This window comes from Coregonus lavaretus (genome assembly GCF_964263955.1).
Source record: "Coregonus lavaretus genome assembly, chromosome: 24".
Classification (NCBI taxonomy): domain Eukaryota; kingdom Metazoa; phylum Chordata; class Actinopteri; order Salmoniformes; family Salmonidae; genus Coregonus; species Coregonus lavaretus.
Window position 1 is genome coordinate 24,845,774 of NC_140011.1, and position 14,614 is coordinate 24,860,387.

Genomic DNA, 14,614 nt, shown 5'->3' on the forward strand with positions numbered 1-14,614 from the left:
CATGATGTTGACACGTCCTCTGAGATTTCTCTCTGGAATAGTCATGTGAATTCTAACCGCCAAGTTCTCATTGGGATTATTTTTGTGAGCGGGGACTGATGAGAACACATGTGCCAGAATTCAACTTGGATGCATTGGTTTAGGAAAGGTGTATTCTGACTTTAACCATACAAGAGAATAGAAAACTAACAAAAAGGGTCCATAGAGTTACTTTACCACACAAAGCAGTCTGTTTCTGTTTTAGCCTCGTCTTTGTCATGCAACCCAAACTAAAAACCAAGTGGTAGAAATACAGGTAGAAATAGTCCCAACACATTCACCAAGTGGCAGCACAGGTGGCATAAACCTCTTGGGAAAGCTCCTGCCACCTAGCTGCATCCCAACAGCCAGAGTCACATGTCACAAAGTACAGCACAGCAGTGATATGGCTTGGATTACATCCCTTGTGGTACACAACAGTGATATGGATGACATATATTCCTTTGGGGGAGTACTTACCGGAAGGTCATCTGGAAGACCTGTCCCAGGTTTACTTGCTGGCTCTTGTTGTTGTAGCCATGCAGCATCTCCCCAAACAGGGTGTCATTGAAGCGGACGTCCTGTCTCTGGCACTTAGGCCCATCACAGTTCTCTTTCTGGAGGACACAGGAGCGACCGTCTGCCCCCAGCTTGTACTCTTGCACACACCTGAGTGGGGAGGAGAATTCAGGTGTAAATGGACATGCATACACACAGTGTATTTTCAGGCATTGGCACATGCACTGTAAACACACTAATGCATGCACATGCACACACATGCCCACACACACACACCGGCACACACACTCGCAGCAGAGAAAAGTGTACCCAGCTCACAGAAATAATAGATTGCAGAAGTATGTATGGTTTCACTGTCTAATATTTCAAATTAAAGCCCCTGTGTAAGCACAGCAAACATTTAAATTCAGACTTGTTTGCATTAAAGGCAAACTGTGGTTGGAGTCGCACATTCAGCATTTTCTACTTCAGAAATGGCTGAGATGCTCAAAGTGCACATCCACTTAATGCTAATGAAATGCACAGAGACACACTGGCAGTCTCATGAAGTAGCCTATAGTAGAATACCATATCCACGTTCTATACTGAAGACCACGTCATTAACTGCCAATTAAGAGGTGAAAATGAGGATCAATCCCACAGTTGAGAACTGTAAATGAGGATCAATCTTACAGTAGAGTTGTGTAACAGTTGTTTCTAACAGTTGTTTTGGCAATCTGTTTAGCTAAAAGGCTCTAGCTCTATTTTTACCCTTTTACTGTTTAATCTGATCACTGACTGACTCACCCACAGAACATGAGGACGTTGCTGGAGGTGGGGTCGTCCGGTAGGGGCACCAGCTTTTGGAGACACAGCTGCTCACAGCCCCCATTGAAGCCATCCGTGCAATCCGTGCCCTTTGAGTAGTCATAGCAACCCGTGCCGTCCTTCATTGGTCGCAGTCCGTCAGGACACTGGAGGGGCAAGAGAGAGACACAGGAGAAGGAGAGAGACAGACAGACAGACAGACAGACAGACAGACAGACAGACAGAGAGAGAGAGAGAGAGAGAGAGAGAGAGAGAGAGAGAGAGAGAGAGAGAGAGAGAGAGAGAGAGAGAGAGAGAGAGAATAAGTAGGGGTCAACATATGTATGCAGATCAGGACCCAGGAGACAGACAGAGAGATGGTCTGCTCCAATTAACATCAACGATGAAGTGGCAAAGAACTCCATCTCTCAGGGTTCCCCTCAAGAGTCAGTGTGGATCTGATGAAGTGTTGATTGGCAAATCAGGGAAAGCAGTCAAAGCAGAGCTCTCCAAATTAGTCTCAACCACATGCATAAACTTCACTCTCAAAAGGTGCATGTCAATTATTGAGACTCCCACTCACTCGGAAAAGGCATATTGTTTACAGCGCAAGTATGCAGTATAAGTGCATACAGCTCTTCAAAATACTTTTCAAATGAGCAAACGGTAGTACTTAGATATCATTTTAAAAAATAGCCTGATAAAAAGTGACTTATTCATAATGACTTGAGGCCTATGGTGTGTGTTTACTCTAGATTAGTAGACTGATTTGAAAGCTCTGCTAGAGCAGAGTTTAGGGAGTTAGTGTTGTGATAACTAGACAGTGTTGCTATCACACGGTGTTACTACCAGACAGTCCCTGATGTTTTAGTGATGACTGCACAATCCAACTGCTCACAAGCTTTCAGAAGTAAATTAATCCTAAATGTACTAGTGATTTCACTGCCAATTGCAACTCTTTATAGTGTAGGCTATAATCATGGTGTGACCATTGCATGGCAAAAAACGATACAACAATAGGTTTTGGCTGCTATCTTTTGTGATTTTGGCAGGACCACCATCCTTTTATGTAATCCAAAACCAATCTGATCCAACACCTACTGTACACAATCACAAATAAAAACCCTTTTCAAATCTTCCAAAATACACTAAATGTGCGTGAACATTTATATTACTACATGCAAACCCCCCAAATCCCTATTTTTTGATGAAAATCTAAACAACCTGGTGACATCTCTGCTCTGTGATCTTAGTGGCTGCTGCTGCTGCTGTTGTTGTTGTTGTTGTTGTTGTTGTTGTTGTTGTTGTTGTTGTTGTTGTTAGGACGTATCTGGAGTTTATATTATTTGGATGACGGGCAGCCATAACAGGAGAGTGATGTTCATGTCAGATATAATACCAGCTGACAGACATTTCTATCCTGATGGATGGCCAGATGTCCCAGAGGCCAGAGTGAAGTGTCAACTCAGGGGATTGTGGGATATGAAAATGTATGCACTCACTAACTGTAAGTTGCTCTGGATAAGAGTGTCTACTAAATTACTAAAATGTAAAAAATGTGATATTGCCCTTCCACTGACATCTCAAGGCTGCTAAGTGGACCAAGGACTAAACATGTGAGGAAGTACCATAGGCACATAGGTTGACCAGCTCTGGTAAAAATGGGCATTTTACATTTGATTTTAGTATAGAGTAGTGTATATATAGCATTCAGTATAGAGCCTTGACATGTCATGTCACTCAATTTCTGAGTGAGACATTTTTGAACCACTACTTTTACCAGGAAGTGGACTTGATCTTTCTTGTGTCCCCTTTTCGGTTGAAAGCATTGTGGTTATTACACATACATACCGACCATGATAAATGGACAGTGTGTGTAGCGGTAGACTTGTAATGCAGATAAAGTAGCCCTGTATCTGTGGTGTGTTCCTGTGATAGCGATACTATACTGTAGAATGACATCACACACACACACACACACACACACACACACACACACACACACACACACACACAATCCACTGCAGCTAAACCAATCAATACTGTACTGCTCCCATGGGTGTCTGTCATCTTTACCGTTAGAACTTGTCATAACGGCGTCTGTACAATAATAGATTTCTCATAAGATCATACAGGCTTCTTGATGTTATCAATTGCCACATGGGGTCTGATCAGAATTTATAATAACCAGGGGAGAATAAATGAAGCACTCAGATGGTGTAGAAAGAGATGGAGGGGGAGCGGTAATGTGGGAGGGAAGGAGTGAAGAGGGAATAGGGAATAGGAATAGGCTCCCTCACTCACACTAGAGAGCCTTAGAAGTGCTGTTTTATGAGCCTGTTAGGCTGCGATATTGATCAGCGTTGGAGATGATGTCGGTGAGGCAGATTAAGAAAACAAATAAAACACAGCGAAACAATTACCCAGCACTCCAAAAGGGCAACAGCAAAATGCCCAATGGCTGCTCCATAAATGACGGCACAGTGTTATATTCTTATCTATCAATAGCCTAATATGGGAACTTAGAGAACACAAACACACACACACACACCTCGGAGGCTAAATCCACCACATGTGACTGGAAGTCATTAGTTTTTCAACGCCCCAAGTTTTAATCAGGTTCCATGCAATTTACTGAGATCCTTTTCCTTAATGACTGGGGCCTAGGCTGACATACACATTCAAATGTTAAATTTTTGTAATGAATCTTAGCACCTGGCATATCTATTCAGTGGATGAGGTAATAGTCAAGAAGGCGATTGCTGTCGTTGACCCACATGTGTCATCATACGCCAGAGACCGCCATATGGTGAGAAATGAGCTGGATGGAAAAAACAGGGAATTAACAATGATAGGGGGAGAAAGAGGAAATACAAGAGAACTAGTGCGTTGATAAGGAATGAATATGCAGTAGGGTGTTTAAGTAACAGACACCAGGTAGAATACACTTCGAGAACGATACAGGACACACAATTCTGTATTGTTAGAGTCCTAACAGGGTAAATCCTATTGTCTGGTGATAATGTCCAAATGTGTATCTATCTGACAGCTTGATTCGATTTGGAGTGGACAGAGATGTATGCCCATAGCTTTGTTATTTCTTCTATGGATCGGAAATTATAGTGACGGAATAGCTTTATTCCACAAGTGCCAAAACACTGAGGACAGACGATCCCCTCTGAGAAATATGAAGTCTCTTCCAGCTGTTATGTTGTCCATTTAAATTCCTCCAATGCTTAATCTTCAAAGTGAAATGACACAGCTGTGTTTATTAATAATATGAATAATACATGAATATATTTTCAATGTCGCAAAGTCACTTTATTGTAGAAACTAAACAAAAAACAGAGATTAAAACAAGTCAACGGCAGAATAACAGCAGGAAGAAACCAAAACATGAAACAAAGAGAGGGGGGGTATGCCAAGGTGAAGAGGTGAGGCTTTAGGAGGGACTGAAAGATGGTGATGGAGGGAGGAAGTTCCAGAGCCTTGGAGCAACACTGGAGAAGGCCCTGTAGCCGAAGATCTGGAACTTGGATTTAGCTATGGAATGGGGACACTCCAGGGATTTAGCTAAGGAATGGGGACACTCCAGGGATTTAGCTAAGGAATGGGGACACTCCAGGGATTTAGCTAAGGAATGGGGACACTCCAGGGATTTAGGCTGTACTGGCTTCTTTTGGTTTTCTTCCTCTCTTGGTGGCGTCAGGTTTCTTAAAAACTGCTACGCCTTTTTCTGAAATTAAATATTCATTGGATCTTTCCATGACTTCTCTTCAAATTTTAAAGGACAGATGGTCAAGTAGCAATGCCTCTCACACATTCACACGCACACAGAAAAAGAGAGAAAGTGTGGCTAGAGCTCAATTCAATAATAGACACGTTGTTATCCTCCCTCCATCTTCACCTAGTCCCAAAATGATTTTTCATCCTATAACTTGTTCTACATCTTCTGTTTACATAGTGAGCCAACAAAGAACAAGCATTATGTTTTGTACAGTCAGTGTACTGTACAGAGCAATCGCAGTATCGAATTGCAATACATATAGATTAGTGAGAATCTCAATACAAATCATATCGGCACCACAGTATGTGATAATATAATTATGTGAAGTCCCTGGCAATTCCTAGCCCTAATATCTAACCCAGCAACGCTCTGCCAGTCAGGAATAGTCTCTGGATTTAATAATTTTTCCATCGGTTTAATGTGCAGTCGGGCTGTGACTGAGCCAAATTGAATTGCTCCTCTTTTTTAACCCTGACACGATCTTATCAGTGAAGAAATAAAACATAGCCCAACAGGGGACGGTATATCTGCCTTGACTCCTAGATTATACTGTGATTATGACATCAAACAAAAGCACTGATTCAATTGTCCCTCTTACTGTATGCGACGCCTGAATAATCAATGCTTTTACATAGACGTGGGTGGTATTGTGACGCGTCCTTTGTTATTTCAGGGAACAGGGAGGGGATATTATGTGTGTGAACTTTTTTCAAAAGCCAGATATTTAGGATAATATAAAGTGCTATTGTGACAATGCAGTACCTTATTTTATTCGAAATAGTTAGAAAATTTGTGTTTTTGAAGGACTCCACTACTAACCCAAGGAAAAATAATAGGCCTTTTGTTATGGTCGATGGAGTTATGGCCACTATACAGCACAATGATCGACTTTCAGACGATACACTTCAACTTGAAAAACTTTAATAAAAGTCGGCCTAAAGGCTTATCCCTTCCCTTTGAGCCCAGCGAGCTCCAATATGTGTGTCTTACAGATGGGAGAGATCATGACCTGAGTTAATATTAAGGACATCACCCAGAATAAAAGTTTGTTTGCCATGGAGCATGACTTTGTTTGGAATTCGATCAATGTTTCCAGGTTACCAAAAACTGTGGGTCAAAATATGACTTACGTTTAGTTTCAAACACAACTGCATTTTCTTTCAGCAGGAGCAATGCTATTTTCAGACAGTGCGGGTTTGATTTAATTCCAGCCTCAGTGACATTGCAGAAAGGACTAATGCAAACGCTTCACGCAGACTGTCTCTGTGGTATGTCTCCCCTAAAAAGCGTTCCCCCCCGGTATGATAAATGACATGCTCGATCCCCCCATTTAAATGAGTGAAATGAGGAGCAAATTATGAAAAGGCATTTGAAGGAAATTATAACCATTGAAATGTATGCTAGTGAGTTGAGCTGTTCAGTGGGGCAGGAAAAGTGGTGATGTGCATCTTTCCAGAACGCTGGACCGCAGGGACAAGCGGTGATAGGGGGATGAGGAAAAATGCAGGGCTCATAGTGAGGGGGAGGTGCAATGTTTTCCCCCAGACATCTCTTCAATATTATACTAAGTAGGGCAACAGAGCACTGTCACGAATTCCGCCGAGACTGCTCCTCCTCCTTGCTCGGGCAGGCTTCGGTGTTTGTCGTCCCCGGAGTACTAGCTACTACCGCTTGATGTCTCGATGTTTGTTTGGTTTTGTCTTGTTAGTGCACCTGTTTCGTGTTATGTATTGATTAGGTCACCTATAAGTTTCCTTTAGTTTTGTTTGCAGTTGTGTGTGATTGTCCGCCTGTCCGTTGATGTATGGTATTTGTTCTCGTGTTGATAGTGTATTTACGCACTGTATGCGTAATCGCTCACCTCCAGTGTTTGAGGCCCGTTATTTTGTATTGTCTTGTTGACTAGTAAAGTCGTTTTGACTGAGCTTCTGTGTCCTGTGCCTGACTCCAACACCGCATCCACATCAGCTTGTGACAGAATCACACACCTTACTATGGAGTCAGCAGGAGCAGCAGCGGCGACCGAGTCGCTGGAGGATCGGGTCAGCTGCCAGGACGCCAGGATCCAGCAACTCGGCTCCGCCATGCAAGAGGTGATGAACAACCTGCGCCGATGGGAAAGGGGAGGCGTGCCCACACCTCCTCCTACCTTACCACCACCATCGGCCAGCCCCACCAGACCAGCTCCGGAGTCCAGTGGGATTCGGCTCTCGCTCCCGAGGGCGTATAATGGCACCGCAGCCGGGTGTCAGGGGTTCCTCCTTCAGGTGGAACTCTACCTGGCCACCATACACCCGGCGCCCTCGGGATATGAGAGCGTTTCCGCCCTCATCTCCTGTCTCTCCGGCAAGGCGTTGGAGTGGGCCAACGCCGAATGGAGGGGAATAGACGCCGCCACCATCAACTACGCGGAGTTCTCCCGCCGCTTCAGGGCTGTGTTCGATCACCCTCCTGAGGGTAAAGCGGCGGGGGAGCGTCTGTTCCACCTCCGACAGGGGAAGAGGAGCGCACAGGAGTTCGCCCTGGATTTCCGGACTCTAGCGGCAGATGCGGGGTGGAATGAGAGGGCCCTCATCGACCACTATCGGTGTAGCCTACGTGAGGACGTTCGACGAGAGCTGGCCTGCAGGGACACCACTCTATCCTTCGACCAGCTGGTGGACATGTCCATCCGTCTGGATACCCTGCTGGCCACCCGCGGACGCCCCGAGTTGGGGCCGTCCATTCCATCCCCCAGCATCTCCGAGCCTAGCCCTATGGAGCTCGGGGGTGCTGGCGCTAGAGAGAGGAGGAGAGAGAGCCCGAGGGGGGCCGTGGAGGACACACTGCGGCTAGGTGCTGGGGAGGGTCTCCAGGGAGTCGGGGCAACAGGTCACGCACTGGGGAGTCATTCCAGGTGAGTAGGCGCCCCACTCACCCAGAGCTCTCTGTTGTTCACTTGTGTATACCTGTGGTATTTCCTCAGGTTGCATCTCATTCCCAGCATAAGGCACTAGTCGATTCAGGCGCAGCTGGGAATTTTATTGATTGGAAATGTTGTATTAAGTTAGGGATTCCCCTCCTGCCCGTTGATGCACCCTTCCCTGTCCATGCCCTAGATAGCCGCCCGTTGGGATCTGGGTTGATTAGGGAGGTCACAGCGCCACTAAAGATGAAGACGCAGGGGGGTCATGAGGAGATCATTCAGTTGTACCTGATTGACTCTCCTGCGTATCCCGTGGTGCTGGGGCTTCCTTGGTTAATCACCCATGACCCCACCATTTCGTGGCAACAGAGGGCTCTCAAGGAGTGGTCTGACCAGTGTGTTGGGCGATGTTTAGGTGTTTCCGTTGGGGCGACCACGGTGGAGAGTCCGAACCAAGTGCCCGCAATGCACATTACCCCTGAGTATGAGGATTTGGCACTCATGTTCAGCAAGACTAGGGCGACGCGATTTGCCACCTCATAGACAGGGAGATTGTGCGATAAACCTCCAGACAGGTGCGGCACTCCCGTGGAGCCATGTGTATCCTCTGTCTCAAGAGGAGACGGCGGCTATGGAGACATACATAGCGGAGTCCCTGAGAGAAGGATACATACGGTCCTACACTTCCCCTGCGTCCTCGAGTTTATTTTTTGTGAAGAAGAAGGATGGAGTGTTGCGCCCGTGTATTGATTATTGTAGTCTCAATCAGATCACGGTTAAATACAGTTACCCTCTTCCTCTGATTGCGAGTATGACTGAATCATTACGCGGAGCGCGTTTCTTCACAAAACTGGATCTCAGGAGTGCCTATAACTTGGTGCGCATTAGGGAGGGAGATGAATGGAAGACGGCATTTAGTACCACCTCAGGTCATTATGAGTATCTCGTCATGCCATACGGGTTAATGAATGCTCCTTCAGTCTTCCAATCATTTGTGGACGAGATCTTCCGGAACCTGCATGGGCAGGGTGTGGTAGTGTACATTGACGACATCCTAGTGTACTCTTCTACACGAGCCGAGCATGTAGCCCTGGTGCGCCGAGTGTTGGGTAGGCTGTTGGAGCATGACTTGTATGTCAAGGCAGAGAAATGTCTGTTTTTCCAGGAGTCCATCTCCTTCTTGGGTCATCGGTTGTCCGCGTCATGGGTGAAGATGGATATTGACCGTGTGTCAGCCGTGCGTAACTGGCAAACCCCAACCACTGTTAAAGAGGTGCAGCAGTTTTTGGGGTTTGCCAATTACTACCGGAGGTTTATCCAGGGTTTTGGACAGGTAGCAGCTCCCATTACTTCCCTGCTGAAGGGGGGCCCGGTGCGTTTGCAGTGGTCGGCTGAAGCGGACAGGGCATTTGGTAAACTGAAGGACCTGTTCACTTCGGCTCCGGTGCTGGCGCAACCGGACCCCGCTTTAGCGTTCCAGGTAGAGGTGGACGCGTCAGAGGCCGGGATTGGGGCAGTACTGTCACAACGCTCAGGCACGCCTCCTAAGCTCCATCCCTGCGCTTTTTATTCTAAAAAGCTCTGCCCGGCGGAACGTAATTATGACGTAGGGGACAGGGAGCTGTTAGCCGTGGTTCAAGCTCTAAAGGTGTGGAGGCATTGGCTTGAGGGGGCTCAACACACTTTTCTCATTCTGAATGATCACCGTAACCTGGAGTACATCCGGGCAGCTTGGAGATTGAACCCTCGTCAGGATAGGTGGAACATGTTTCTGACCCGGTTCGTGTTTAAGATAACCTACATCCCAGGGTCCCAGAACGGTAAGGCAGACGCCCTGTCCAGGCGGTATGACACAGAGGAGAGGTCCATTGAGCCCACTCCCATACTGCCGGAGTCTTGTCTGGTGGCACCGGTGGTATGGGAGGTCGATACGGAAATTGAGAGGGCGTTACGCACCAACCCTACTCCCCCAGTGTCCAGTGGGTCGGACGTACGTGCCGCTCGAGGTCCGTGATCGTCTCATTTATTGGGCTCATACGTCACCCTCCTCTGGACATCCAGGTATTGGCCGGACAGTGCACTGCCTTAGTGTTAAGTACAGGTGGCCAACATTGGCTAGGGACGTGAGGGTTTATGTCTCCTCCTGCTCGGTGTGCGCTCAGTGTAAGGCGCCTAGACACCTGCCCAGGGGGAAGTTACAACCTCTGCCCGTTCCACAACGGCCGTGGTCTCACCTCTCGGTGGACTTTGTTACAGACCTTCCCCCCTCTCAGGGGAATACCACTATTCTGGTCGTTGTGGATCGGTTCTCTAAGGCCTGTCGTCTCATCCCAATGCCGGGTCTCCCTACTGCCCTACAGACTGCTGAGGCTTTGTTTACCCACGTCTTCCGGCACTACGGGGTTCCCGAGGATATAGTGTCTGATCGGGGTCCCCAATTCACCTCTAGAATCTGGAGGGCGTTCATGGAACGCTTGGGGGTCTCGGTTAGCCTTACCTCGGGGTTCCACCCTTAGAGTAATGGGCAGGTGGAGAGAGTGAACCAGGATGTGGGTAGGTTTCTGAGATCATATTGCCAGGGCCGGCAGGAGGAGTGGTCGGGGTATATCCCCTGGGCAGAGATGGCTCAGAACTCTCTTCGCCACTCCTCTACTAACCTGACCCCTTTCCAAATTGTGTTAGGGTATCAGCCGGTTATGGCACGATGGCATCAGAGCCAGATCGAGGCTCCTGCGGTGGGATGAGTGGTTTTGGCGCTCGGAGGAGACGTGGAACGCTGCACACGTCCATCTGCAGCGGGCCATCCGTCGGCAGATGGCGAGCGCCGATCTCCACCGCAGTGAGGGTCCAGCATACGCACCTGGAGATCGAGTCTGGCTCTCGACTCGAAACTTGCCCCTTCGCCTGCCCTGCCGGAAGCTGGGTCGGCGGTTTGTGGGGCCATTTAAAGTCCTGAGGAGATTGAACGAGGTTTGCTACAAGTTACAACTGCCTAATGATTATCACATTAACCCCTCATTCCATGTGTCTCTCCTCAGGCCGGTGGTAGCTGGTCCACTCCAGGACAATGAGATAAGAGAGACTCCTTCGCCCCCACTGGACATCGAGGGGGCTCCGGCGTACTCGGTCCGGTCCATCGTGGATTCGAGACGTCGGATGGGGGGTCTACAATATCTCGTGGAGTGGGAGGGGTACGGCCCAGAGGAACGGTGCTGGGTGCCTAGGAGGGACATTTTAGATCCATCCCTCCTGACTGAGTTCCACCGTAGTCATCCCACGCGCCCTGCTCCGCGTCCTCCTGGCCATCCCCGAGCCCGGGGTCAGCGCACGGCTGGAGCCGCGCATCAAGGGGGGTGTACTGTCACGAATTCCGCCGAGACTGCTCCTCCTCCTTGCTCGGGCAGGCTTCGGCGTTCGTCGTCCCCGGAGTACTAGCTACTACCGCTTGATGTCTCGATGTTTGTTTGGTCTTGTCTTGTTAGTGCACCTGTTTCGTGTTATGTATTGATTAGGTCACCTATAAGTTTCCTTTAGTTTTGTTTGCAGTTGTGTGTGATTGTCCGCCTGTCCGTTGATGTATGGTATTTGTTCTCGTGTTGATAGTGTATTTACGCACTGTATGCGTAATCGCTCGCCTCCAGTGTTTGAGGCCCGTTATTTTGTATTGTCTTGTTGACTAGTAAAGTCATTTTGACTGAGCTTTTGTGTCCTGCGCCTGACTCCAACACCGCATCCACATCAGCTTGTGACAAGCACAGATTTAGTACTTGCTCAGAACTAATGATTTAATTATTGACTTCCAAAGTGTGCTCCACATTGTAATGGGGTGTTATATAATGGGAAAAGTGCTTAGCAATACATAAGGAGCAAACCAAGACTTGTGTATCATTTCTGAAAATAATTAGAATTTGACAGCCTGAGTGGCACAGTGGTCTAAGGCACTGCATCACAGTGCTATCTGTGCCACTAGAGATCCTGGTTCGAATCCAGTTTCTGTCGTAGCCTGCCGCGACCGGGAGACCCATGGGGCGGCGCACAATTGGCCCAGCGTCGTCCAGGGTAGGGAAGGGAATGGCCGGCAGGGATGTAGCTCAGTTGGTAGAGCATGGCGTTTGCAACGCCAGGGTTGTGGGTTCGATTCCCACGGGGGGTATGATAAATAAAAAAAATATGTATGCACTCACTAACTGTAAGTCACTCTGGATAAGAGTGTCTGCTAAATGACTAAAATAAAAGTCTAAGATGGAGTCTGAAATCAATGACGCATCAGAGCCATACTGCATCCCAAACCTGAAGACGTCCCAAAAAGAAAAGTGAAATGATGAGGGATATGGCGATAAAATGATGCCATCTGCTCTTCCCTTGACTACACCCATTAAGAAGATGGATACTGTATCTGTAGCTACAATGAATGGAGTAGAACTATCTCAGGCGAATACTTCAGCTGTAACAGTTGAACTTCTACCAACACACGTTGACAGAGTCACATGAACTTCCCCAGCGAGACTATTGAGCACATCAACAGTGTGTAGGTGGAAGTGTGTGTGCACTTCAGCACAGATCAATGTGGAGCGAACTTCACAGATTTAAAGGTTAACTTGGCCTTTTGACTGTGTCAGGGCTGGCACTCTACTGACTCCCACCCCCAGGCAACCACTCACGCCTGTCTGTCAGAAGGGGAAAGTCTGCCTTAACTCAGTCTTAAACTGTGACAGAACAGCACTTAAGTTACGTGCCTCTGTGATTTTATTGTGTTCTATGGTGTGTTTATGTGTAACATCAGCTAAACATGCAGTAATGGGTATGCAGTTACATAGATTATTTGTGCATTGAGTGAGCGAGGGGGGACATTGATGCAGGACTATTCAAAGCACATATATTTGCAAAGTGGTTTTGTGTCAGCCTACTGTAGAGACCAAGTTGATTCCTCTTACATGCAGATGCTTCCAGTAATCTTCCTATATAAATGAGAACCCACATTTCCCTCATTTAAAGGGAACAATAAAGGGAAAGAAAAACATGAACAATGACTTCAAAACCTCTGCATGGATTTATTTCCATAATGCATTAAATAGGTCTCCTGAGTTCCAGACAAGGTAAAGAAATGAGTCACTTAAAGGAATTTAAGCCCAGCATGGCGGGCAACACCATTGTGTGTCTAGCTCCGTTCTGACATGGGGTGCAAAGCAGCAGAACTAAAAGAATCAAAGAGAAAATAATACCACCACAACTCTAACCCTCTGAGACATGCTGTGCTGGGGGAAGTTTTTATCCGTCGCACATGTGCATTAATCACGTCGGCACAGGCAGGGAGCTTTCTCCACCAGTGTTCATTCAGAATACCAAATAATAGAGCATTTCCATTTCCTGGAAGTACAAACAAGTGGTGGGGTAACTAACACCCTCCTAGCTGGAGACTCAAGGCCTGAAGTCCAGACTCAGGATGGGAGGAAATTGAACAAGATGGCCGTGATACTGTTTCTTTCTTTTTTTCTTTCTTTCTTTCTTCCTTCTCTTTTTAGTTTTTACTTCACAGGTTGAACACAGCTCTCTGGGCCTTTGCTAAAGTTGTGTCTGCATTTCAATGAGCTGTGATGGGCAGCATTACTCACATCAATACTGGTGTCTATCCGCTTTGCAAATCAACACTTTGTTAGGGAGTTTGTTGGAAGTCAGTTTGAATGCTGACAGTGGAGGGGAGATAGAGAGGCAGCAGAGTCTGTGGAAACTTTTAATAAGATAGGCCGCTGGTCCACACATATGCCCTGGGGCTCCATGTGGGCTAGTCTGGGACAACACAATCTTATTAGTGCTGCTTCATTTATACTTCAATCACAGCTGGACTTGGTCTTCACTGACATACCAGGAAAATAAACATTTTATTTTGGGCTATCTGAATTTTAAACATAATCTCTGTATGCAATCAGAGCTTCACAACAAGGTACTGAAACTGTGCCCTTTAAGGAATTAGCTACCTGACATGGTTGTGTCCTACTGGGGTATGGAGCATGATGAATTTATTCAATAAATATGGATTTCTTATTAAATGCATATATAAACATTCATGCACACACACACACACACACACACACACACACACACACACACACACACACACACACACACACACACACACACACAGCCATATACAGATGTAGGATCTTAATTTGATCACTCTTTTGTTGCTTAGAATATTCCTGCACAATTCACTGAAAATCCACACTAACACATGGTTATATTAACAGTATTGCACTTTTCATGTAGCCTACCTTTGGCCAGCTAATAGCCTAACCACCGATCAAGCAACATTATGGACTAAACGTTAAAATCCTGTTGCTGCAGTATAATTTTTGCTGTGACAATATATGAGTTAAGTTTGAACACTGAGTGTACGAAACATTAGGAACACCTGCTCTTTCCATTACATATTTACATTTTAGTCATTTAGCAGACGCTCTTATCCAGAGCGACTTACAGTTAGTGAGTGCATACATTTTCATACTGGCCCCCCATGGGAATCGAACCCACAACCCTGGCGTTGCAAGTGCCATGCTCTACCAACTGAGCTACACATGACGTATGATCCCTTATTGATGTCA

At 46.8% G+C, this 14,614-nt stretch overlaps 1 protein-coding gene across 1 annotated transcript in view; it reads right to left on the reverse strand.

Annotated features, from left to right (window-relative positions):
• Positions 1 to 494: 494 nt before the first annotated feature.
• LOC311099644 (astrotactin-2-like) overlaps positions 495 to 14,614 on the reverse strand; it is a gene marked incomplete at both ends in the record, with an annotated part of 337,207 nt that continues 323,087 nt past the window's right edge. The window contains 2 exons of the mRNA XM_084140362.1: positions 495 to 687; positions 1,324 to 1,490. Coding sequence (XP_083996488.1) covers positions 495 to 687; positions 1,324 to 1,490 — 360 coding nt within the window. The remainder of the gene's footprint in view (positions 688 to 1,323; positions 1,491 to 14,614) is intronic.